Here is a 25,413-nt window from a genome sequence, read left to right as displayed (position 1 = left end):
GCACAGCAGCCCCCCCAGAACTGCATCCCAACACGGGTCTGGAAAGGGGAGCTGTACAAGGGCTGCACAGCCGTGGATGAGACACAAGCACAGGAGAGCCCCAGGCCTGCAGACAGCCGTGGCAGGGCAGGTACACCTCTGGGCACAGGGTGCTCTGAGCACCAACGGGGAAAGACCACCCTCCAGCTCCCTGCTCTAGTTCTGCTAGTGTGAGAGAAGGTACTGAGAAGCAGTTGTGAGAAAAAAAGAAACAGCTAAATCAGAGGAGGAGGGATTACAAGGAAAAAAGAAGAAAATCTAGCTATTCTGTACCTGCCACTTGTCATCTAATCCCCCTGGTATGACTGAACAGCTACTTTTTTTAGCTGTCAGAGAGTGCTGGGGGTGTGTGGGATGGGGAAGGCTTCAGAAATGACAGCTGGAACAAACTCATGCCTCAGTAAAAAAGAGCTGCCAATACACAGCAGAGGAAATTCAGCATTAAACTGGGAAATTTAAAGCAGAGCTAACTGAGAACTGATATAGTCTTTACTCCTTAGCATCTAATCCTGCTACCTCCAACTACTTCCTTATGAACACTGCTCAAAAAGAAAACAAAATAAAAGTCCTACTCTTAAATCCCCTCGTGTATTTTATATAGCATGTCACACCTGACATACACAATGTAAAAAAATGCAGAGTTTAAATTACCCAGAATTAAGCACAGAAGAGAGTAGTCTAAATTTGTACATGTTATAATAAAGAATTGGGGCTAGTCTAGGCAGTTTTGTCTAGACACTGGGAACAGTGGTAGCTAGCATGTCAGTCAAGTCAGAGGCATTGCTGTGCTAGGTAGAGCATATTGAAAGTACAGATACAGGTCAGAGCTGACAGAATTTATTATTTATTAATTCAGAAACACATTAAGACCAAAATCCTGAGTACCTGGCTCAGAATAAGCATCTGAGCATTCAGCAACTGGCTATTCTGTTCTAAGGCAGCATCACTGAAATTTAGGACTAAAGAGTCTCTTTAATGGCAAATTGTGTTGTTTGTCCTAAAAGCAAATTATTGTGAGCCATGATCCAGGGGCTGAATACATGGAAAAGCAGAAGTCAACACAAATTAAAGCTTTTCCAGTACTTGTGACTTTTGCCTCTTCTTACATCCATAGTTTATGAATAAGACATGCAAAAACTACTCTCCATATTTACAGTAAAAATATATTTTGCAAGTCCTTAGAATTTCACATTCTTTGTGTTATCAATATCTATATATATTTAGACAAACAATATACTAAGTAAAATTTTAGTGCAAATTATTGGTTTAGAGTTAAATAATGTGTTCATTCCACACTTGCACACCATGCTTACTTGCATTTTAAAAATGCAATCTGAGGAACAAAGGACAGCAATCTTTCCAAAGATAAATAGGTCTCAAAGTTCTATGGCTGGCCAACAATTACCAATATGCATGCAGTACAGCTGACAGATAAAAAGGTAAAAAAAACAAGTACCTGGATGTTTAATACTAAAATCCTCAGAGTAAGTCTGGACAAAATTATGATCTGCTCTCTTCTTTAGAGTTGTTGGAGAGGGTAAGTTGTAAAGAGCCTTATTTAAAAACTCACTTGTCAGACGCTAGTTTTCAAAATCTGCTTGTCAATAATGACTCTAAAACTTCCCCTCAAGAACAGAGTGGGGTGAGTGTTGGCCTGGAAGCCTGTTCCAGCACAGCTGGGGACAATATTTTCCAGTGCTTCTGCACTATACTGAACATTGGACAGACCAAATTTCTTATGCTGCTGCTTCTACTATCTCTGAGCTGAACACTAAGTCAATGCTACTCCTCGCTTGTCACAGCATAAGCACATTGCAGCCCTAATCAGGCTGTAAGGGCCTGTTACACTTTTCAGAAGATTATTATAAAACAGTGCCTTGAGTGAACCAAAATTGCACTGCCACCAGCACTGGCTTTGCTTTTGTGAACTCCTACGCATGCAAACATAACCATTACCAAAGCCAAGTCCTTCAAAACAAGATAAGAGGGAAATTCTCACCTTAAATTAACACATGCTACAACGAGACCCTGTTGAGAGCCTTGAAAATGGATTAGAGACCCAAACACAACAGTTGGTACAGAAAACCAAAGCATCTCCTCTCATCACCGAAATCCATTTGTAAAAACTGCACAGAGGAGCTGTGTCCAAGACAGTTACTCTAACACTTCAGCTGTACAGGAGCACAGAACTAAGCACTGGCATTTTATCAGTATAAAACAGCTCCTCCTTTTCTCCCTTTCTGGAACAACTTGAAACTTCCCTTCTGTACAGGAGGTAATAAATGGTGCCTTGCATGCTGCAGCTGGGCTCCAAAGCGCAGGCAGCCTGGCAGCAGCCAGCTCCTATGCACAGACCATTCTGAAGCAACCTTCATCCTTTAATTCCCTGCCTGCAGAGCCCTTCCTGTGTGGCAGATGTGCTGTCCTGGTAGCTGGCAGGTGCTCCCTGAGCAGTAGCTGAGGACAGGAGCAAAAGGGCACACTAAGAAACCTTTGCTAGCACTTACTATGGACAAGGAGCTTCCTGGTGCTTCTGGGAAGGTTCAGTGAACAGTTCAAGAGACAGCGCTGGGGGTGAGCTCAGATCCTACAATTGTTTTAGTGCAACGGGATGGGAAACAAGGGAAATACCTCTGGAGATTGGAGGACTGTAAGACTCAGCAATAGGCTGCAGGAGGGACAAGGGGAGCACAGCATGAACGCGCCTTTTGCAGAAGCTTGCTCACAAGAGATGTCAGCTTTCTAGGGAATGGGGAAACCAAGACACTGATGGTGCATCACACTGCACTTATTTCAGGTCAATCCTTTGGGGAAGGGCATACAAATAGGAATAGAACTGAAGCATCGGCTTAGAAATTTTACACATGTACTGTCCATTCTATTCCACCCAAAAAACCCAAGCCCTCTTGAATGCACTGAACACCAGGTTCAAAAGAGACACTAGAAATATTTCTTGAGCAAAGCTACCATTTCAGAAAAAAAACAGAAACACATCAAAAACAACTCTTTCAGGCTTCTGAATTTAAATTCTTCAAAAAACTCTTGGCAGGATGGGTAGGGCTATACCACCAAATCAAAATATTTTTGTAACAAATTTTTGTTCTAATTAACAACACAGATAAAATTATTTCAAGAGATTTTCAAGGTTTTGCCAACTATTGTAGCAGTGAGGGAGAAAGAACTGCAGGAATTCTGCAGAAGCCCTGGATCTAATGCACTCCAGTGTGTTAAAACTAAAATCTAGATTTCTGTTCTGAAACGATAGAGACGTACCTAATTCTGGTTACATGTCAACACTCGGATTATCTTGTTAAGGGAAGTAGGTTTAAGTGACTTCTAAATGAACTAAGGTGAAGAAAGAGTATTTCCAAACTATAGACCAGTTTGCTATTTTTAGCACAGGTAATACATGTCTTCACAACTTCAGATAAAAACTTTTTGAAACTTCCATCATTAGCAAATGGAAAATGCCTGTTCTTCTACAGTCTAAACAGCAGTACTTACAAAGTACATTTGCAAGTTGGAGGTTTGAGTCAGAAAAGTGACAGAATATCTGTGTTTCACTTCTATTCACTGAAACATGAAAGCAAAGTTCATGCCTTATTTAAACATGCCTATTAATTAAGTTTATATTAAAATATTTTCAATTCTTAAAAGGTCAGTGCTTTAGTACATCTTTTTGTACTTCCAACAGTGTGGAACTTACCAGTCTGGTTTGCAAATATAAATAAATTATATGACACCAAGCTGCAGTGACCGTCCCAGTTCTTTATGTTCTGGCACTTATCACAGAAGCCTACAATCACAATTGCCAAACAAAGCACTGCTACCAATGCTCCTCATCTCTAATGTCCTGCCTGAGCAAAGCAGAGTGAAAACTCACCAGCATTAGTGCTTACTACTCCCGGAATGGTATAAAACTTGCATTGTTTTCATCCTATAGACTAGAGAGATAAACACAGCTAATTCAGCACTCAACTGTAAAACATTAAAGATAGAAGCACAAATAGATTTATTTGGAAACAATCCACAGACATAAATCTGGATGATGCAACTGGCTATAGAGAAAGAGTCAGCTTTTTTTTTCTTTTAAAGATTAAACTTGTATAACTGCTCCATTGGGAGATGCATATTTATAAAAGATTACTTTTGGCTGACTACGTCAGCTTAAAAAAGCATTGTATCCTAAAATATTAAATAACGTAGAAGATACCAAACCAAATGCCTTTGTAGGGAGAGTTAGGATCTCTTAAGGATGATAAAAGAAACACAGTGTCTGGAACAACATTGTTTAAAAAGCTGACACTCATATTCTCTGGATAATGATATTTCATTATCTCACTGCAATATAAAACAAGGATACTAACATGAAAGGATCCCTGGAAAAAAGGTTTTCTGTTGAAAAAGCCTGTGCTATGAAGCCAGTTCTGCAGCTGGCCAGAAGCTAGGAAGCTCACCCAAACACAGATGAGACACGTGAATGGAAGCTTTTTAATTACACATCACCAAAATGAAATCTGAAATGCCACTGCCTGAGGGCATGCAGGACAACCTCAGTTCCAGACAGCCAGCAATATGTGCTGTGCAGCCTGCCTTAAGGCATGAGTTCTCCAAACACCAAAAGCAGGCAATGTGCAAGATGCAGTGATTTATTTGTGAGACTGTTACACAAGGGCAAACACCTTCAGCCAAGGTACAAGAGTACCAGCTGCTTCTCCTCAGATTGCTCACTGCTGCAGGCAGCATCTGCTACCACGATGTCAGAGAGATTCCCATACCCAGGATCAGTGTCAGTGTATTGCTGCAGTAGCTGTACATGGAAGGTCACCTCAGACATTATGAAATGAAGCACCTGTACAATTTTCTAGATGAAAACCTCTTCTGGACTTAAACCAGAGATCATTCTCCAAACTATGAGGTAATTCCTGTGAGTAATTCCAAGGTACAATGAAGCTTACACCTACTGCTGAGAAATGGAGAATCGGGCACAGACCAGCCTGCTTTCTATATCACACCGATTCCAAGGTGAGATTGCTTGAATTGCAGAAAGAAACTTGAGTGTCCCATTATTTGATACCCTCGCTCAGAGGACACAGTGATCAAAGCATATTGCAGCCTGTGAGTGTCAGTGAGATAGCAACCGCAGCAAAGTGAGTGTGGGCATGGAGAGAAAGGGAAAATGGATACTTTGCTATACATTGCTCTATTGAGCAATTTGATCTTGAGATATAGTTATTTCTGAAAACAATGCAATCTCTTTAGTCTCAAAGAAAAGAGGACATAATCACTTCTCCCCACTGAAGTAAAATAAAATGAGACATTATTTTGATGCAATACATATTTTTAATTTAAATTACTATGCTGCAAAATGAACAATATCTACTGATTAATTTAGGATACTCCTGCCAACATAGAGCTTTTCAGAAAACACAGTGCTTTCTTCTTGCCACCCCAATGACATACACAAGTCACCACATCCCTCCTGAACTCAGTGCATACCCATGCTTTCAACTCTTCTGACTTAGCTCCATGTGCACTGAAGTTCACAGTTACCATCCCAGTGACTTCATGTTTTAGACAGAGTAGGCCCATAATAGTTGTTCTTCTGCCACCACAGAATCACAGGATGAATCACAGAATGGTCTGGGTTGGAAGGGACCTTAATGACCACCTAGTTCCAACCCCTCTACTATGGCCAGGAACACATTCCACTGGAGATCAAGCTGCTCAAAGCCCAATCCAACCTGGCCTTGGACATTTCCAAGAATGGGGTATCCACAACTTCCTAAGCCACCTGTTCCAGTGCTTTATCATCCTCATGTGAAGAATTCCTTCATACGTGGCAGCATACTGATCATTCAAAAGCATGGCACTACTCTTTTCCTATGTCACAGTAATTAATTCCTATGTACAGCACCAAGTGATTCAGTTGCCCTGTGGGAACACCCCCCATTTTCAGGTGCAGTCTCAGTGTGCCCTGTGTAAGAACAAACAAGTGCTATCCTCATCGACATCCAAATGCTGAGCCTTGCCCTTGCCAGGTGAGGTTTAGACCAAGGAAACAAATGAGGTTTTAGAATTCAGTTTTTTGCTTTAATAATCTCTCTCTGCTGCATGTGCAGCTGCAGGCACACTCTAAAACTAGGGCACTTCAGCATTTTACACACACACAAGCAGCTGCATGAGGCATAAGACACTTAACAAATGAAATGGCATTAACTTTTTAAGCATAAGAAAGTTAAAAAATAAAACTATTCTCCTTCAAAGCCTTCTTTCTTTAGTGACTCTGCACTGCCACGTTACACAACTATACAAGTGAGACTAGAACAGAACTCTCCCACTGCATTACTTTTAGAATACACTTAACATCTCCCTGACCTTCTGGGTAGCTCAAATCACTTTCTTTCTACAGAGCTTCAGCCAAGAGTACAGCAGCTCTCACTGGGTTCCAGGTTACTGGCCTGCCACACAAATGATAATTCCCTCACTACCCATACCCATTAAAAGACATCTCCAATAAAGCTTAAGAGAAATCCATTATCCAAGATCTCCCATCCTCTGCTTTCAATTACTTTAAACTCAGAATCACTGTATCTGCTGAAGTAAGTGAAGTCCTGGCCTTCATCCCATAATTGCTTCAAAGCATCTTCAGTCTCATCCTTTTGCACCTAGGAAGAAGATGGGGTTGCAAGAGTAACTTTGTTCAATTACCTCATTTGGGAGAGAATAAATGGGCACTCATCACAATAGGAGAAACAGGATAATTTCACCCCAGCCTATTGATTTAGTGGCTATTTTCCTCAGTCATAATAGAAGTACATTTGCACAAACAGACAAGTGGTTTCAGACTGAAAGTGTTTCATGCCCATTGTGGTTTAGTTTCACAGGACAACTCCCAAGAAACTCCTCTGCACAAGCCCTGACAACTGCCTTTGGTGAGATCTTATCAAACCTTTCACCAGAGTTAAAATAAAGATGCTCAAAACACAAGAAGAGAGGATAGAGGGGAAAAATAGAAATATTATTTAACGCTAACAGTCTAAGGCATTAGTACTCCATGCAAATGAACATGGGGTAAAATTTATTATAATTGGCTACAGAGCTGCAGAGTTTTCTGTAGGATTCAGCTTCTAAATAAAATAATGAAGTAGCACAACCTTTTTTACCAAGAAAAAGTTCATTGCCACATGGGTTTCATCTCCTGACTTGGCCTCCTGAACTGAATGTGGGAGAGCCGTGTCAACACCAGAGTGCGCCTCAGGAGCTTGATTTGGCTGAAAAGCCAAGTTAGGCATTACACTGACATAGCTACACTGCTCCTGGTACCCAATTATCTTCACACAACAACACTTTAGGCCACTTAGATTTATGCCTGGCACATTTGCTGTGATTTCTCTTCCAGACACATAAAATCTACATTACCTACAAATTAGTGGGATCAATACAAGTAACATAGGTAATCACTTCACTGCTGCAGGTTTTCTTGGGCAAAGCTCCCTGCAGCTCAAATTTTGTGGAGATGTTCAGAGTCCTCCTTCCAGCCTCAAGAAAATAAAACATGAATGATGCCTGCAAATTGCTATAGCAACAACCACCTCTCAACTAAAGTCAGCAGGAAGATTCACAGAAGCTGGGCTTTGTTTATATAGCCTGCTCTGTAGAGACATTATTTCTGAAACAGAACTACAAAGGCTCCATGCTGTTATTTAGCAGTTGAGCTCCTGGATGCACACATTCAAGCCATTACTCTAATTCAGAGTACTCTTGCCTGAGGAAAACAGGCAGTTTTCTGGTAGCCTGCCCCTGCCTTGCTGGAAGGGATGCTGTAACTACTTAGAGCAAGTGCAACACTCCATTTGCTGCTTCTTCTCCTGTTCTTTTTATATAAAAGATCTGTGCTATGACTGCAAGCCAAATAAAATGAGCATTTAGTGTGGCGCAAAATGCATGTACACAAACAGTGCAACAAAAAGGAATTTTCCTACCATTGCTGAGCAGGGAACAGAGCTGAAACACTGACTTAAGAAAATATATTTCTGTTGCATGACTTATCCTTAATCACTTCAATCACTGTCAAAAACAAAAGCTATGCCAGTCCCACACTATCATATTTAAGGAGGCAGAAGACAAATATAGCTAACAGCAGCCAAGAGCTCAACAAGATTCTCAAGACATCACTTTCTGGAAAACTTGTGTTTCAAAGCAAGCAGCATAGGAAGCTGGAAAATTTATTTTCAATTCAGGGAGCCTTTCTTTACTGCTGTCCAGCTGTCAGGAAGTAGGGCTTCCTGAGGAGCTATGTACTGCTTGGCAGAAAGGTAGAAGATTCTAATTGCTAATTACAACACCCCATGCACAGAACAGAGTCTGCACAAATAATCTAAATAATTCCTGAGCTCCATGCATTGGAAAAATTATAACAAATGAATATGTGTTTAGGAAGCTAAAGGTATATATTTCAATCAGAAGGTATTACGTGCAATCTTTAAATAACACCAACAGTTACTTTTTAAAAGTCTTTATTATGAATACATCAAATGGTTACTAGAGCTCTTTGGCCTTTGTTAAAGAATAACTCACCACAAAAACCAAAGTATATTTTTTACCCAGGTTCTCTCTCGGACCTGAGGCTGAGTGGCACACCACTAAAAAGTACATCTTGTCTTTATACACTGCCACCCCACACTCTCCATACAAATCCACAGCCTGGAGAAGTCTTTTAAAAAACCAAAACTTGTTTCTCTACAGGATCTCCATGGGTAGGTGATTTCTCTTAGACCGCTCTATTGGCAGAAAAAACATTTGCCCTAAGTCCAGTACTACAACAGCTCTTTGTATGTCATGAAAGCATAAAACATTCCAAGTCCATGAAGGTTCTCTTTTAGTTCCTTAAGCATTGGTGTCATTGGATTTCCAAGCAATTGCTTATTAGCTCTCTTGGTGATTCCATTGCCAGACTGCCATAATTTGCAGTTCTTAGGCCTTTGGGGACATAAATTTCATTTTCTGCCCCTCTACAGTCTTCAGAGAAACCTTTTGTCTCTGACTGACTCACTTTTATTTTAAGCATGTTCCACAATTTCAAAACCAGACTGAAAGGATTCAGCCATATTCAGGTTATAACAACCACTGAAAATTAATTCTTCTGAGAAAAAAACACATGGGTGGTTGCTACTGAAAATAAATCAAACCAAACATTTCTGGTTTTTTAACAGAAGTAAGAAAAATCTTTCCTTACTCCCCTTCACTGCTTTTAGTTATATATATATATATATATACATATATATATATATAAAACTAGTCTGTATATTCAACAAATCAAACAGGATGTTCAAAAAAGTGTTACTGTCATGTATTTGATGCCTTATTTAACTTGGAGAAAATCCACCATGGTGCTATTTGGATTGTGTCTAAGAGACAAAACACAGAATAAGTGTTAAAGTTGTTGCCTTGCTTTTGTGCTCTAATTTTTAATTGGTTTATAATGATGACATGACAGAATATGCAATATAAAATATCTGACTAAGCACAGCAACAAGCTGTAATCAGAAGAACTCTATTTACCAACAAGTTTCAAGAATAAAAACCAAACCCAGATATTATTTCAAACTTAAACACCCCGGTGGTTCAGTATTTTGCTACAAAGGCCTCTCATTCTTAATACAAAGAAATCTTTGCACAAATCTTTGCTTTTGGACTATTTCTAGTAACTCAACTACAAACTTTCAGAAGATATTTGAAGTTTCCATTAAGTTGTAACATCACAACCTCAGGTATGCAGGGCTACTGAGATAGATCAAAGCCTGACTTCCTCCACAGTTATTTAGCCTTACTGATGGGAAGGCTATTAATTTCCAATAACACAATCACATGCTTAATTATTTGATAGTATGTCATGTATTAGTTGTATTAAACAAGCTGCAGGGTCAAATTTCACACTGAGATTTCCTAACTTCTCAGTTCTTGAACTTGAAACCCTAAAGGTTAACCAAAAGCTTGCATAATGCACTGACATATATCAGTCAACAAAATTTAAGAATATACAAGCATTACAAACAGGTAACTTTACATACCAGCAAGATTCCTTTTCACTAGATGCCCTCCTGTTCCTCTTATCCTATTGAACAGCATCTTTGGCCCCTTTCCTCACCTTACATCCCCCCTCTATGCCTTCTCAACCTCCATCTCTTGTTCCTGAAGCTGCTACACTGCAACTCTCTTCTATGGCCATTCTCCTTTTTACCCCTGTAGTTCTCTGGGCAGAGAGAATTGCTCAGATTGTTCTAACACAAATACCTCCTCACGCCCACCTCTCCCTAAAGGCATCACATCACGCCTCCTGCAAACCCAAGCAGCAGGCATCTGGGCAGCATGGGAGACAAACAAGCCTCTCCACACTCCCAGCTGGTGCGCCTGGTGCCAAAGCTGCCTGGGACTTTTTTCTCTGGCTGCTTCCCCTCAGACCCCAGAGCTCCAGGGAGGACCATGCTCAACTCATTCCATGGGGATAGTGAATAATTTGAACACTGATTAGACCAAAGCATTTGAGAGGAAAGGCTGCTGCCTCGGTTCAGCCAAAAATCCTGGACAGAAATATAACACTCAAATGCTGAAGTCATCCCTGACAGGCATGAGCTGTGACTCTTTATGTCGCTAATTTGAATAGATTCGCATAAGGTCAAGAGGAGGCGTAGCTCTAAAACCAAATTCATACTGTTCCCAGTTTCAAGTCTTTTCATAAAGCCTTGTGCCCTTAAGCCATCCCTTGAGACCGATACTAAGATTTTATTTTTCAAATAGCAGAATTTCCCTATTTCTTTCCTATGTCTCATTCTTTAGAAATTGGTCCATTTGCTGAAGATGAAGAAAGCAAGAATTAGGGAGAGAACGTGGCAAAAGAGAAATAGAGACCAAACCTTTTAAATCTATCAAAGTTGTAAAGAGATTGAAATAAGACTCTTTAAATGGGAAATGTTATGCAACCTTTATTATTTGCCATCTGCCTTAGAAAATTCAAATTAAGCATGAGAACGATAAAATTCTCACTTGGGGTTATTTTATTATGCAAAGCATCTTGATTTTACAACCTCACTGAAACGCTTCATGGAATTACAGCTCTTTAATACAATAAAGTGGCCTCCTCTTTATCATGGATTGAGAAAACAAAGAATTTAGACCTTGAAGCCACATGCTTCATGGCAGCAGCCCAGCCTTCACAGATTCACTAACAAAGAGGAAGGATTCCAATCGCTCTGATAGCAATGCTAAAAATAGAATTTCATGAAAAGTTTTTAAATTTTATCCCAGAAACAATAAGGCCTTGTTAACAATTTATATAATGTTTTAAACATTAATAACAAGTTTTATATATTTCATATATTTTGAGTCCCTGCCTTTAAAGAGTTTTACAAGAACTGCTAGACTAAACAACAGTGTACCAAGTGTACCTCTAGAGGTATTTTGTTTTAGACAATGTTCTTGGTTCTGATTCTTTTGTTTGGTCAACTAAAAGAGGAAAAAATGGACTGTCTCATTGGGGTGTTTATTACAAGTGACTTACATCAGTGCAACACTTCAAAGTCAACCTATTGTTCTATAATGCACATCAAAGATTCCACTTCAGCACAAAATGAAGCCTCACAAAAATTAATGCATTACATAAATAGTGAAAAAGGAGAAAATGGATGCTGCAATTACAGTATTTGACTCTATGCAGAAATGCATTGTTCAGCATGTTAGAGTTATATATCTGAAAGCCCAGGCAGCCTGTGTTGGATGCCTGAGATAGCAGCTCCAGTAATTTCAGACAGGATGACCACACCTCCCTTCTTTCCCCTGAACAAGTGAAACAGGGATGGAAAAGGGCTCAACACTGCTTCATCTTCAGGCAGGTCACTCAGGCACTGTCCTCCAGCCCTTCCCTTTGCTACAGACACACTGGTTTGGAGGCTGGTTGCCAGAGCCATTAAGTCTTCTTGTGTGCAACCACCAAACAGAACTGGCTCCAAACCAACAATGCAATGGTTCCCACAAATTGCCTGCAAGATCCCCACACTCCCCTTCCTGGCTAGACTGAAGTATAACTACAAAACTTTGGCTTATATGGGAGACACACATTGAGTTTTGTTACACAAAACTTGGGACCACATAGATCGGTTACTGCTGGAATCAGGCTGGTTCTAAGTGCTTCCTGGGCTCCATGTATAGCACTGTAGAAATTATTTTTAGGATGCAAATGGACTTATCTAAAAGGTTGTTCATTAAGCCTTGCCCAGGTGGATTGCCATTTCACAGGGAGACAAAACTCAAACCTGCTTCAATCTTTCATACAAGTATTTTTGTGAGTAGCGAGTAGCTTACTACCAGTGAGGTTCCAGGCTACAAGATTATTAAAGCTCTATGGAATGTGACTAAAATAACATAATTCATGTCCACCTTTCTGGTTTATCTTCATTCAACACGATGACTATTTCAAAGTCAATCACTTTGAAGCATGATACTGCTGTGTAAGAGATCACCTTGCTTCACAGCCCCTTGATCAGCACAGCCAAGCAGAACATCGCTGACCAGGCTCTGAACAATTAGGACTCATATCACAACTATACAACAGAGGACACAATAAAAAGATGCACTCTGCATCTTTTCACAACACTCTAAAACATTGCTTCCAGCAACTGGAGTGCCAACTAACTTATTTTCATTAGTGCTTACCTATTGCTTTGCCAGCTTTGTAATTAAAACAAACAAAAACAAAATAAATTTGGCAGCACTTCTTACTTCCAAAAAGCACTTCTCCTGCTTTTAATAGAAGATCAATGCCAAAAGCTGATGCAACTAGAGACAAACACTCTGCAAAACTAAGGTTTGCCAGACAGCATTTTAAAGGTGCCCTCAACCTTTTCATCACCTACCAGTTCTTGTCTGTGAGCAGCAGGTTTAGCAGAGCATGAGTCCTAGTCAGTTCACTCATCATCTGCATCAAGAATTGTTTTGGAATGCGTTAAACTCATCTCCTGGTTTCTAGCAGCCAGTTGCATTTCCCTTCCAAAAGAATGTTTAAGAGACACCCCTGAGTACTACAGCCTGAGGCTCTCTCCAGCTACCTAAAGGCAGCACCACCAACATTTCTGCTGGCCTGCCCCAGTCCAAGCTCCAATCATTCAAATATTCTATTATAGAGAGCACAATCCCTCCTCTTTTACACCCTGAGACTAGCTCACTTGGTGAGAACATGGTGCTAAAAACACCAAGGCCTGGGGTTTAATCCCTATATGGGCCACTCACTTAAAAGTTGGACTTGATGATCCTTGTGCATCCTTTCCAACTCAGAATATTCTGTGATCTGTGACCTGCCACTCTCTTTTCTCTGTTTTCACCCAGTAAAGGGCCTGGAATACCTCTTGTGGCTCTTCAGCTGACAAGTCTCATGCTATGCATGGCCTGACAACAAGCCTGGGGGCGGATTCTCTCACAGTTGAGTGTTTACTCTGCTGCCCATAGTCTGCTTTGCAGCACAGATCACAACAGATAAGTGGGAAAAATGGTATCATACCTTTTAAATAACTTTGTTTGGGAGTATGTTTGAAGTGGAATAAGAGCAGTTTTATTCTAAGGCCCAGAAAGCAGAAAAATAGATTCAGAAACAAAATGAAGCAACAAATATACAAGCTCGTCTATCTAACAACACAATACAGCTGAATATGATTTTTTTTTAATGTTAAAAACAGACATGTGATCTTCAGAGAGTTCTTAGGAACAGAGTGATTGGGAACTGATTGCAGCCTTCATAATAAGACAAATTATTATTCTTCTCAGTGTTCTTACACAATACAGACTATTTTGGATGGGAATTAGGCTGCCTGTAAAGCATACAAAGCATCCTAACTACCACAGCTTTTCAACAGACTGCTTTTTTAAACTATTTATCAAGAGAATCACCATTCTTTGCCAATTTTTGAACATTCACACAGCTTTATAAATCTGTCAGATTTTTGGACAGATCTTTCCTTGGCATTTCTACGCCACCTTGAACAACAGCACCTGATTCAAGGCAACACTACATCAGTGCCACTATGCAAAGCCAGAGAGAAAGAGAACTACCCTCTATTTTTAAAGTTCCAAAATTCACTAACAAAACCTAATGCCAAACCCACACATTTTCAAACTACACAAATGAACAGTAATTAGTGTCACAGTGAACTGATACTCATACCTGCATAATTAGCAGTAGGTAGTCCTAGCTGTCATCTCCTCCTACCCTTCTGCAAATTAGGAGCAGTCTAAATTTAGCTATACAAGTTAAACCTCCTGCTATTGCTACATATAGACTGGGAATTATAAGTATGTATATACTTAAATATATTTAAGTTAATTTGAGATAGCAGCAAGAAAATCGATTAATTTGCACCCTATGTAGAGTTTTATTTTGTCTACATTTGATTTTATTTTGATGACACAAACAGTCTCACAAACCAATAAGATTTGATCTTGAGTTCAAACTTTTTTTCCTGAATTCTGTTGGTAAATAATGTGAAAAAATAATATGAATTAAGAAGTTCCAGCTTTTATTATTTTCTGGTAAGCCAGGAAAAGATCCTTTTTATTTTGGTAGGAGACTAGACCTATGCAATTAGATTGTGCTAAATGTGTAATCTGCTTTCATTTGCAGAATGCTTATCACTTCATTCTTCCTCTCATAACTGTGCTGAATGTATACTGGAATAAAGTAGTGTAGTTTTAAAACCAAAACAATTATTATTCTACCTCAAAAGAACAGAAGTTCTATTGAAGAGGACAGAACACTTCTGTCATTTCCCTATTTGGACAAAATTCAGATAACATGCCGAATTACATGTACCAGTGAATATGATTATCTGGGAAGATCATTCTGATAATATTTTAAAATTTATTTTAAAATAGGGCTGTAAATTATCGTCCCCTTGGAAGAATTAATGTTATATTTAGATAACATGAATTGGTCTGTGATGCTCTCAGATCTCCGCTAGAACAATAATCTTCTACGGACGTTCCAAGGAAATCTCTTAAAGACATGCTAGTGAGTCATCTGGACAGGAGCTAAAGAACAGTCACTGGCTTTGGAAACTGTTCTTCCTCAACATGTAATCTGGGATTAGATATTGTAGTGATTAAGAAGAGACTGTACGCAACCTGGGAGAAGGACACTGTACTCCAAGTAGTTCATGCATCATGTGGTGCTACTGTGAGTCAGGCTGTACAACTTCAGTAGGAAGCTAAATGACACGTTTGCATATGTTGAAAACTTCTTTGCACAGTAGCAGTACTCCAAGCTCCCACCCTATAAGCACCTCCTCCTATGCAGAAGATCTGCAACACTTCCTTAAGACATGAGACCATAATGCATATATTTAAGCCCATTCAGGCTCTTCATCAGAGATCTGGACTGACAAATCAATCCCCAACTGCTACAGAACAAGGTTTACTCTAGGTTTCCATGGCAAAATGGGAAAGTGAGGCAAGTTACAGGGACAGAACAGAAAACAACTAGATTCCTCTCAGGTAAGTACAAATCAGAAGGAACCATGCCAGTTGAGTGGAAAGAAAATGTCTCTCCAATTCCAATACTATAACCCAGAAAGTCTTAAATATGTCCCAGATTCACCAGTGGCTAATTGCTACTATAGGACAAATCACCACTTCTCCCCAGAAAAGCTCTCAAAACAAGTCTTATGAGAGCTTAGTTTCCTAAGCATATGAAACATTGGGCAAATAATAAATTACAGTGTGATGTGTAGGTTTTTTCTGTTTATTCATAAATATAAAATTTATGAATTCAAAATTTCCAAGGTATCCTGTATTGTTTCTAACGGATACTTTGTGTTCCCAGTGATGTCTGAAGTTTACCATGCCCCACAGACCACTAGCTATTAACAATTCTGGCCTCAAAACATTCTGAATACAAAGAAGTGCTCAAGATATTCCTTCTCTACCTCACAAAGCCCTTAATCCTTCCAACGTAGATATGAGTGCCCCTTTCCCTACAGCTAAGCAGCCTAAGGCAGCTCTTCCTGTTTAAAAGGTGGCCACCCAGCCAACTGCATACAATTAATTCTCCACCACCAAAGGCAGCACACCGCCTAAACTCACTGTAACAAACCAGAAAGCCCACGCTGTCAGGCTCCACCCTGACCTTAAAAGCAAATGGTGGAAAATATTTTGCATTTGTATTCTTCTTCTTCCATTTGACTAAACCATGCAAGTGACCTGAAATAATAAGCATGGGCTGATTAATTACTGCATGTGCTCCCTTCTGCAGAGCTGAAAGGTCAGCTGGGGTAAAAGCAAAGGGTGACTTGATGAATAAGACTAAACACTCCTGTTTTTAAGCAGCCACCTTGTTCGATGAACCACACACAAACCAAGAAAGGGCTCTTTTCACTACATGCACTCAGGCTTAAACAGACCAGCTGAGAAATAGTTACTGAACTACTAGCTCTGAAGATGGAGAAAAAGCCTCATGTGGGCCTCCTTCCCAAGGCTAAGCTCTTAATGGTGTATTAAATATGCAGACATCTTAGTGCAGATTTCTAAGGATTTCTCTATATTTACATAACAGTTGGCAGCTCTCTCATCTGTGGTTGGAGTTTTTGGTTTGGGTTTATTTTTTCTTCATAAAACCATCTGCAACAGTGTACCTGTTTTTACAGCTTTGTTTGTGTAGAAGAGGTGTTCACAATTGCATTTTCTCTTACTAAGTGCCACAGACATCATTAGTACTCTTCTGGGTATGAGGACACAGATGTACCAAACAGCAGCAACCATCCCAAGTGCATTAATCTGAGACTGCATCTTAGAGCTGATTTTAACACTTTCTCTGACATGACTTTGTTACATTATTGCTGTACTTAAGTGTTGAAACGCAGGGAATCATATAGTGTATGATTTTCAGAAGCTCTTCATGTTATGCTGATTGAGGACTGAAGAGGAAATCCAGAGGGATCAGAGCAAGACAACGCTGAATTAAGTCAGAAAACTTAAGACACTTCAACAAACAAGGAATATTTCACTCTTCTACTCAAGAGTGGTCCTCCTGTTCTAACCATGAGGTAGAGAAAATTTACTGTGAAGAAGTTTCAGCAATCCCCAACAGTTCTCGAAGTCACAAAAGTTAACACTCAGTCCATTCCTAATTTTGCCATCAATAATATCAGTCTTTCCACAGAGAAAAAGCAACTAGAGAGCAAGCAGGTGTTTTGAATCTAGCAAGATGATTACACAAATGAGTTTTTCAAGGTATATAATTATCAAATTCTTAAATCACTTACTTCAGAGACTGTAACAAGAGAAGGCAAGCAGACAGGCTGAGCCACGTAGATTAAGCAATGAAAATGCTAATTAAGAAAGTTACAGAAGGGAAAGGAAATAATCCAGTTCCTCTGCATTAGCATGTGGAGCCGTGGACTCAGTTGCTACGTGGTGAGGAAGACTTTTATAGAGCAAAACCAAGTGGAAACTAGAGCTCAGGCTTCAGAAGGGGAAAAGAGAGGGTCAAATTTTTCAGTGCAGTCTCCTGCCCTCACTCTTTACACATCCTTCTGCATGCCCAGGGGACAGAAGCAGCAGTCTAACAAAAAAAGGGGCAGATATTGATGCTAATACACACTCTACACTACACCAGCTCCCAAGGGGCTCCATGGACAGCGTGTCAGCCAGCTTCAAGGCTGAAGCAGTAAGCAAAGACCCTTATAAATCTAATCTCTATTTTTCTGTTGTTGCAAATGTACATATTTCACCAGGACCAGACTGAATACGTAAAATTATTTTTTCCAGGAGAGATGAACAAGCTTTATAAATCATGGGCACATCACCCACTCCAGGCTGACAAACTAGTGCACAGAGGGCACTACATCATGCATAAGTTTGCAGGCCCCTGGGAGTCTGGGAACACAGCTTCATTAAGCAAAAAGAGCTTACTAACACTCACTGCAAGGCTTCGGGGACCAGGTCTCACTGGGCCACTGTGAAAACTACAGCAAGTACAGAAAGAGCCTAAGGACTCATTGACTGCTTTGAATGTCACAGCCTCCTTTAGAGGTCATGTTTAGATCTGCTCTAGTCCTATGGAATATCACCTTTGCTTCCATATATGCTTTCAGGCCATTAAAGTGTGCATCATTAAGAGCTTCCTTTGCATTTCATACAGCAGAGGGAAGGACTTGGCTATGATCTAATTAAACAAAGTCACTGGAGTGCCTCCTCCAAATCTGTCCTCCTAAGACTACTGTACCCCTCTGCCATTGTACAACTATAGATCAAAGCAGCAGGGATGAATTTATCATGGCATAAAACATGCTTTAGCACAAAACCACCATATTTTCCTCAGCCAAAAGCGCACAAATAATCTGTGACTGCAACAGTAGCAAGTTATTTCACAATAACCTAGTTTCTGAACTAACAACTTATCTGGCAGCAGTACTTCTTGTTCAGGACATTCCTAATGGATGTAACACATTCAAACCACCTACTCCCTGTCCCAATATCCCTCTTCACACACTCTTTGCTTGCTCTGCAGTTTGATGCAAGTCTAGCTAAAGCAGCATTAAGAAATTGAGAACAGGGACATGTCAAGATGAAAAGCTCTCTCAGTAAAGTGAGTAGAGTAGGGGGAAAAAAAATAAATCTGACTGTGCCCCATCACCAGCTTTTTAAAGACTAAATCTAGCATGTGCCAACAGGCCTAACAGCAACCTGTCACTGAAGTCCAGAGACACTCAGCTTGAGTGACTGCGTCTACAACATGAGCTCTCACCTCCTATATGCCTTCTTAAGAATCCTCAGAGTTATCCTAAAATTTACCAGGAAGCAGAAACAGTCCCAGAATACTAAGATATTTTCACATGTGTATGGTCTTGCCAAGATGCCAAAGTTGTTCTTTTCCAAGCACTACTTGCCTGTATAGAGTAATAAACTAAGAACACTAAAGCAGGCTTTACAGTAAGAGCCTTAGAAAAAACAGATACAGTGAGCTACCAGCTTGAAGGACTCATTCAGCTTCCAGTAAAGAAACTCTCTGACATCTCTTGAAAAATCTTCTATATTCTACTATAAATTTTATCCTTCAGCTTGCTAGGAATGACCTACACTGAAAACTAGGGGAGCTTAAGGAAGTTCTGAATGTATCTCAAGACATCACCTTAAAATTATATGTCTGAAAACCAGGCTTCACTTCCCTACAGTTCAGGCCCTTTATTACCTGCTATCAAACTGCTTATTATTTCTCTGTCTGTTAATACTCACACCCCTGCAGCCCACTGAGTGCAGTTGTTAACAGAACGGATTGAGAAGGCAGCTACAAATGCTTGAGCGCTCGTGGAGACCCGAGGGCAGAGAACAAGCAGGGCACACGTGCATCCTCAGAGCTGTGGGCACTGCCCAGCTGAGGCCACAACTTGGGCTGAACTCTTCCTGCCCCTGCTGAACACAATTTATTGTCTTGTGTGCCCTTGATAAATAGATAGTAGAACAGTCAGAACAGGGGGTTGCATTTATTAAGTTTAAATACATTTTAGTGTGATTCAGATCTTAATTCAAGGAAAGGCTGCAACTTCTCTGTCCATTGGCCCAAATTAATCTCCAGTTAACTATTGGAATGCACCAGGATAAAAATTTTAACTACTAAGTGACTCAACTGTAAAACATTAAATGTGTGTCAACATTTTACCCTTCAATTCATTTGCCTCCTTTTACAATGAAAAGAGTGCAGAAAACAAGCACACTGAAATAATATGTGCTCCCTTAGTTTCCCAGCAATATTTTTTCCAGTTATCTGGACAAGAACACCAATCTTTTGTCTTCATCTCTAGAACAGTACTGTAGTTCTATAGATAAAAAAAGCAGCTGACCTGTTAAGCAAAAGAAAATACATGCATGTTTTAGTTTTAGATAAGACTAATACCAACATCCTCCTCTTCACACCTCAGTCCTCTCTCCCAAAGTGTTCCTGGGTTACCCTGATATAGAGTTACACCAAGAAATTTCAGCTGAAATCTGGTCTTTAGTTAGGCATCCCAAGTATTTACAGGATTTGAAGGTAAAGATTTTAGTTTCCTATTTTTCCTTTCTCACAGAAGGAAAGGTTGTGAAGTTAGTTGACACCACCTTCCACATCCCAATATGGTCTGGAAAAGACAACAAAAACTAAAAGAAATAAATCTAACAGCCAACTCTGCACCCAAAGGGACTCCATGGTTTCCCACAGCCTTCTTTTTTTAACATCATTGAAATCAGTTTACATCTCCAAATTCAGTGATTCATCCCTGTGTCATGACATTGGTTTCAGTACCAGGTAAAAACCCAAATCCTAGCATGGGATTTTAACTCACTGTAGCCATCTGTTTCAAGAGGATTACATGGATTTTTTTTTAAGTGCTAGACATATTAAAAATAGCAGAGAGCCATTTCAAATGCTTTTGCAGCTACCTTGTGTTAAAAATATCACTTAAGTTTGAAAGTCAAAGCTACACGGCCCTATAAATTTGCTGTGTCTATTATGTCCTCTGACATCATAGAAAACCCAAAACTAATATTATAAAAGTGGTAGTACAAGCATCAGCTATTTATTAGCATCTCCATTTTTATTATTCATGACTAAAGGAAGCAGATGTAGTCCCTGTCTAAGTCTCAGCTATCCTCAGGCTTTCATTTAATAGCATAATTATAATTTCAAATAGGGCAGATCTTCAAACACTGCTTCATTTTTATTTTGACAACTTAGTGTTAAACTTTTCAAAACCAGGAAGAGAACACTTCCAAAGAACATTTGTTAACAAATGTGAAAGTCTCATTCTGCTTCATGCATTGACTGCACACTTTCAGAGAACAAACAGCATATGCATTTCAGGCAGGTGGATAAATGTCTTTTTCCAAGACATTTTGTTCCTGGCCAATATGTGTATTTCTAATCTTTTACTGCCTAGAGAAAAGAAAAAAAATCAAACAAACAAAAACTGCAGCCCACAGAAATTTTGTTTGCTTTGATTCAGATAGCTGGAACTGATCTGCTTTCTGTCTGAGCTGCAATTTGTTCTGCATACACGACAAAAAATTGCTTCTATCCTATCCCCCCTATGCAGGAGAAGCATACATATTCTGATATACGGATATATAAGCATACATATTCTGATCTAAGAAACCTGTGCAATCTTCTTTGTAGATGATAAAAAGGCACCAAATGAAAGAAGCATTATCATTTCTATTTGATCAAATAGGTTGTTCAGTTATTGGAGATGTGTGATGGACTTGTCACCCTGGTAATATCATACCTCCCTAACCACAAGCAGGAAGAACATAAGTGAAGCCACACTTCAATACATGACCCAAGTTTTGAAAAGTCATGACAAACCTTTTGTTTCATAGGAATTTACTGTCCCTACTCAACGCCAACTTTCTGTAAATACAGATCAGCTTTCCAGCCAGGCCAGAGGGGCAGGAAGTCAACTACTAAGGATGTGCACACAGAAAGGCGCGTGTGAATGCACAAGCTACTCCACGTTCCCTACCCCTCCCACTTGCATCATTTTATGCTGTCTTGGCCTCTGCTTTTGTTTCCCATACAAATGTTGGTCACTGGACACAGGTTTTCAGAACTGTAGCAGCTCTGACTGCGTAGCACTGCACAGAGACATTGCAAAACCCCTCACTTTGCACTATTTTCATATTATAAGTACTAAAGAATTCCATATTAGCTCTTTATTCTTCTTTTCTACTAAAAAAACCTCAAAATATAGGAGTTTCCTGTTTAATTTAGTATTCTTTCATTATTCTGATTTTTAAAAATAGCTGAGTAAAAACTTGTATCAACTTAAGTTGTAACCTAAAAGTTTGCCTTGTTTTCTATGAATTCATTTAATCAAGGTCTTCTAACAAAATGCTGTCTCTGTTCACATCCTCCAATAATGATTATTATATGAATTATTAATAAATTTAACTTCCATTTTTACTTTCCAGCATCATCTGACAGCTGCAGAATTCCTCAGCTTTGGTAACCAATATTAAGCTTTCAGAGGAATTCAATTTCCCAAGATTTTGGCGATGATACAACATATTACAGCAACAGTTTCACATCTGAAGTTCCAAATAGCTTTTGAAATTAAAGTGAGGTGGATGGTCTCAGCTTACTTTTACTGCTGCTCCCCCTCACAATTACTCCACAGTTCAGCATTCCCATTTTTCCCTTCCTTGAACACTCTACTCCCAAGAGAAAAAGCCTGCAATCTAAGATCAGGAACAATAAAAAGGGAGAAATTCTTATACCCATCAAGGAAAATAGTTAAGCATGCATGAACAGTAATAACCCATCAGATAGTGCTAGCAACTCTATTTCCAGAAGCACTCATTTTCATTTGCGCCACTTTAACTAATAAATTCAAAACCCCTCAGATTATTCATTGTCATAACTTCACAACCTTATCTGGAGATTAAAGAACCTCATACTCAACTCACTTTCAGAATAATCCCAATATGACAGCCATGATTTAAGCAAATGAAAGTTGCAGACATCAAATCAGGCTGCATTTACCAGGACCTCCGATAGTTCAGTGGGCACAACTGCATCATGTGCTGGGGCTGTGCCCTTGGGAATGGTGCCACAATGGTCAAGGGCTGATTGATCACTGCTGTGTGCTAAAGGCAGGCACCACAACATAAAGCAACACCAGCAGCTGCTGGCCCTGTTCACAGCAGCTGTGGTGAGTTCCACCCCTCCAGGTTAGCTCAGGAGCCTGACACCAATTGCAGGGGGGGGAAATACTGCTGCAGCTGGCACCTGGGATACAGAGGATGAAGAAAAGGACCATCCCATACAGGGGCTGTGAGCTGGCATTCCATGAGAGGAAATAACGGTCAGATGAAGGTGTTGCACATAGAAAGCATGATAGCATCAAGCTGCTACTCAATATCAGACTACTTCCAGGTATGTTAAGTAGCATTTACAGAAAAGGAAATGAAAAGCAATTAAGTGATTACTTCAGAGACAGTTCATAGTGAACAAAAAGGATAGCCTTATGACATAACTCAAAGTTTACTCAAAGAATAAACACAGGAGGACACTATCAAAAAGTCAAACACACACGCTGAATGACAAAATAAGACAGCAAAAAAGCACTTTCATCAAAAAATGGCTTATTGCTTGTTTTAGGTTTTTTTAAAATATTTTTGCTGTGTTTATTCACCAGAAAATAACCTAAATGAAGGTAGAGGGGAAAACACAAAATAATACTCTTGTTTTCAGGCTGTGCCTGTACAAAGTTGAAAACTAAAGAGATTAAAAGTTATAAAAAGCACCACTAATTCACCCTTTGGAGAGTAACTCTGGCAGTGCTTCCATACCACAGAACATCTTTTGCCAGTTGTCTGGCCTAGAGTGGATGAAGGAAAAGAAATATTCTGATACCAAAGCTGTCAGTACTTTTGGAATTGGGATGTTGCACTGCCGCTGTTTTAGCAACTGCAGGCCCTAGCTTATGTAAAAGACTTCATTACAGACAAACAAGCCCCTTCCTGTTTTTTTCAGATTTGAAGTTAAAAGTAATTAGACTGAATGATGTTGTGAACAAATAGATAATTGCACCATATATCAAGAGCATGGCTACTTACAACCAATAAGTCAACCTTAGAAAGTAATCTGGTGTTTTAGAAAATAATTAGTAACAAATTACTTAGATATTAACAACAGATACTGCAGAAAGATAAAACCTTCACTTTCATAATCTACCTTGAAAAAAAGAAAATCAGAATATCAATGTATTAGCAGATTGCTCTTCTGCAACCCCTTGCATCATGTCAGACTCTTTACAGTTAATTGTAAAGTGAAAGTACAACGGAAAACTACTACATGCATTCCACAACTAGAAATAACGTTTTCCAGTTACAAATTTTAATTGGAAAGGCATTTAAAACGTCTCTTCCTGGAAACACAAAGAGCAAGGTGCTTACCTATTTCATCCATTATATTCAGTACTGAACACTCATTTGCACTGCAGAGGTCTACTGTGCATCCATAGCATGATCCATGTCACCCTGTATGCATGGCTTCAGTCTCCCAGCCTACATTAAAAATATTCAGGCTGGCAATTTTGCAAACCTGAAGCAGAAAGGAGGTGGTGTCACGGCAGAAAAAGGCGCAGGTTCAGAAAGCCGGAGAGCACATGCCATCAAGGTATCCTTTCGAGGTCAGAACTGACCCACTCTCACCATTTCTGGCCCAACATCTGATCAAAATGGAGTTTGTCACATCCACAGCATCATGAGATTATATTCAAGGACAGGGAGGGGGGAGAAGTCTGCGGAGCACTTCCCTGTGCTCTGCGTCAATAGATTTGGGCTTAGCCTCTGTTAAGCAGCTCAAGCCACCGGTTATTGGTGCTGGCAGCTGTCTACCACACTGCCCCACTTCCTATTTCAAAACACACTGCCTGGGAAGGAGGCCTTGGGCAGCCAGCTCCAACCTGCTCCCAAATAAAATGGAGAAGTCACACAGTGGAACCTCCACGTTTGCCTTGAACAGCCCTTCAATTGTTTAAAACACATCCTCACCTTCCTTTTCAAACAGCTTAGTGCAAAAATCAGTTACAGCAATACTAAAAAATCCAACAAGCATTTCAAGATCAAAAACTGAATTGAGATGGGGCCTTGATTTTAAAGAATTTTTGCATATGTACATAAGTAGATTGTTTACTCAGGCATTTCCAAGATTTTAGTATTAAATATATTATTTGGCATTTTAACATTTCTTGGACATCAGGTAACTCTTTATATGTTTCTACTGGCTTGACAACAAACCAGCCTTTTCAACAATCATAATGCAGTCATTAATGTCAACACTTTGCTCAATATGGCAAAACAGTTACTAGCAAAATAACAGTAACTACTATACAACTTCCGTCATTCTCAAAAAAAAAAGCTAATAGCATATCTAAATCCAGATTTTAAGAAATATCTGTGCTCTAGAGCCACCTACTCTATTCTGTGTTTAACTTACCACTAAGAAATAACACACATCTATGTAATATGACCAAAACTAATTCTCCTCTGCAATTCACTCATTATATATTTTGTTACAAAACAATTAAAATCAGATTTGTCTCACCAACAAAATCATGGCATCGTTATACCTCCCATTTCAGTACCAACAGCTGATAAACATGCTGGTTCTACACTAACCATTTGCTAAGCCATAATAACTCCTGTACTCACGTGGCACAAGGGCTTCTCCCACCCACTGCGTGCTGGCCCATGCACAGGAGCTTAAAAAGGCACACAGCAGTCACAGTCCTGTCCTGCAATGTGAAAAGCAGCCATGCGGCTGTGGTATAACCAGGGAGCCTGGGAGAGTGGCAT

At 39.7% G+C, this 25,413-nt stretch overlaps 1 protein-coding gene across 9 annotated transcripts in view; it reads right to left on the bottom strand.

Moving 5' to 3' along the window:
- MAP7 (microtubule associated protein 7) overlaps positions 1-25,413 on the bottom strand; it is a 109,470-nt gene that overhangs the window by 52,079 nt on the left and 31,978 nt on the right. The window contains exon 1 of one of the 9 annotated variants that reach the window (XM_064708350.1): positions 24,010-24,037. The exons of the other annotated variants lie outside the window; for them this stretch is intronic. Coding sequence (XP_064564420.1) covers positions 24,010-24,022 — 13 coding nt within the window. The 5' untranslated portion in view covers positions 24,023-24,037. Of the gene's footprint in view, positions 1-24,009; positions 24,038-25,413 lie in introns of those variants that run through there. 9 annotated transcript variants of the gene reach the window in all.

This window comes from Zonotrichia leucophrys, chromosome 3 (genome assembly GCF_028769735.1).
Source record: "Zonotrichia leucophrys gambelii isolate GWCS_2022_RI chromosome 3, RI_Zleu_2.0, whole genome shotgun sequence".
Lineage (NCBI taxonomy): Eukaryota > Metazoa > Chordata > Aves > Passeriformes > Passerellidae > Zonotrichia > Zonotrichia leucophrys.
Note: the sequence above shows the minus strand (reverse complement) of the source record. Positions and strands in the feature narration are given on the sequence as shown.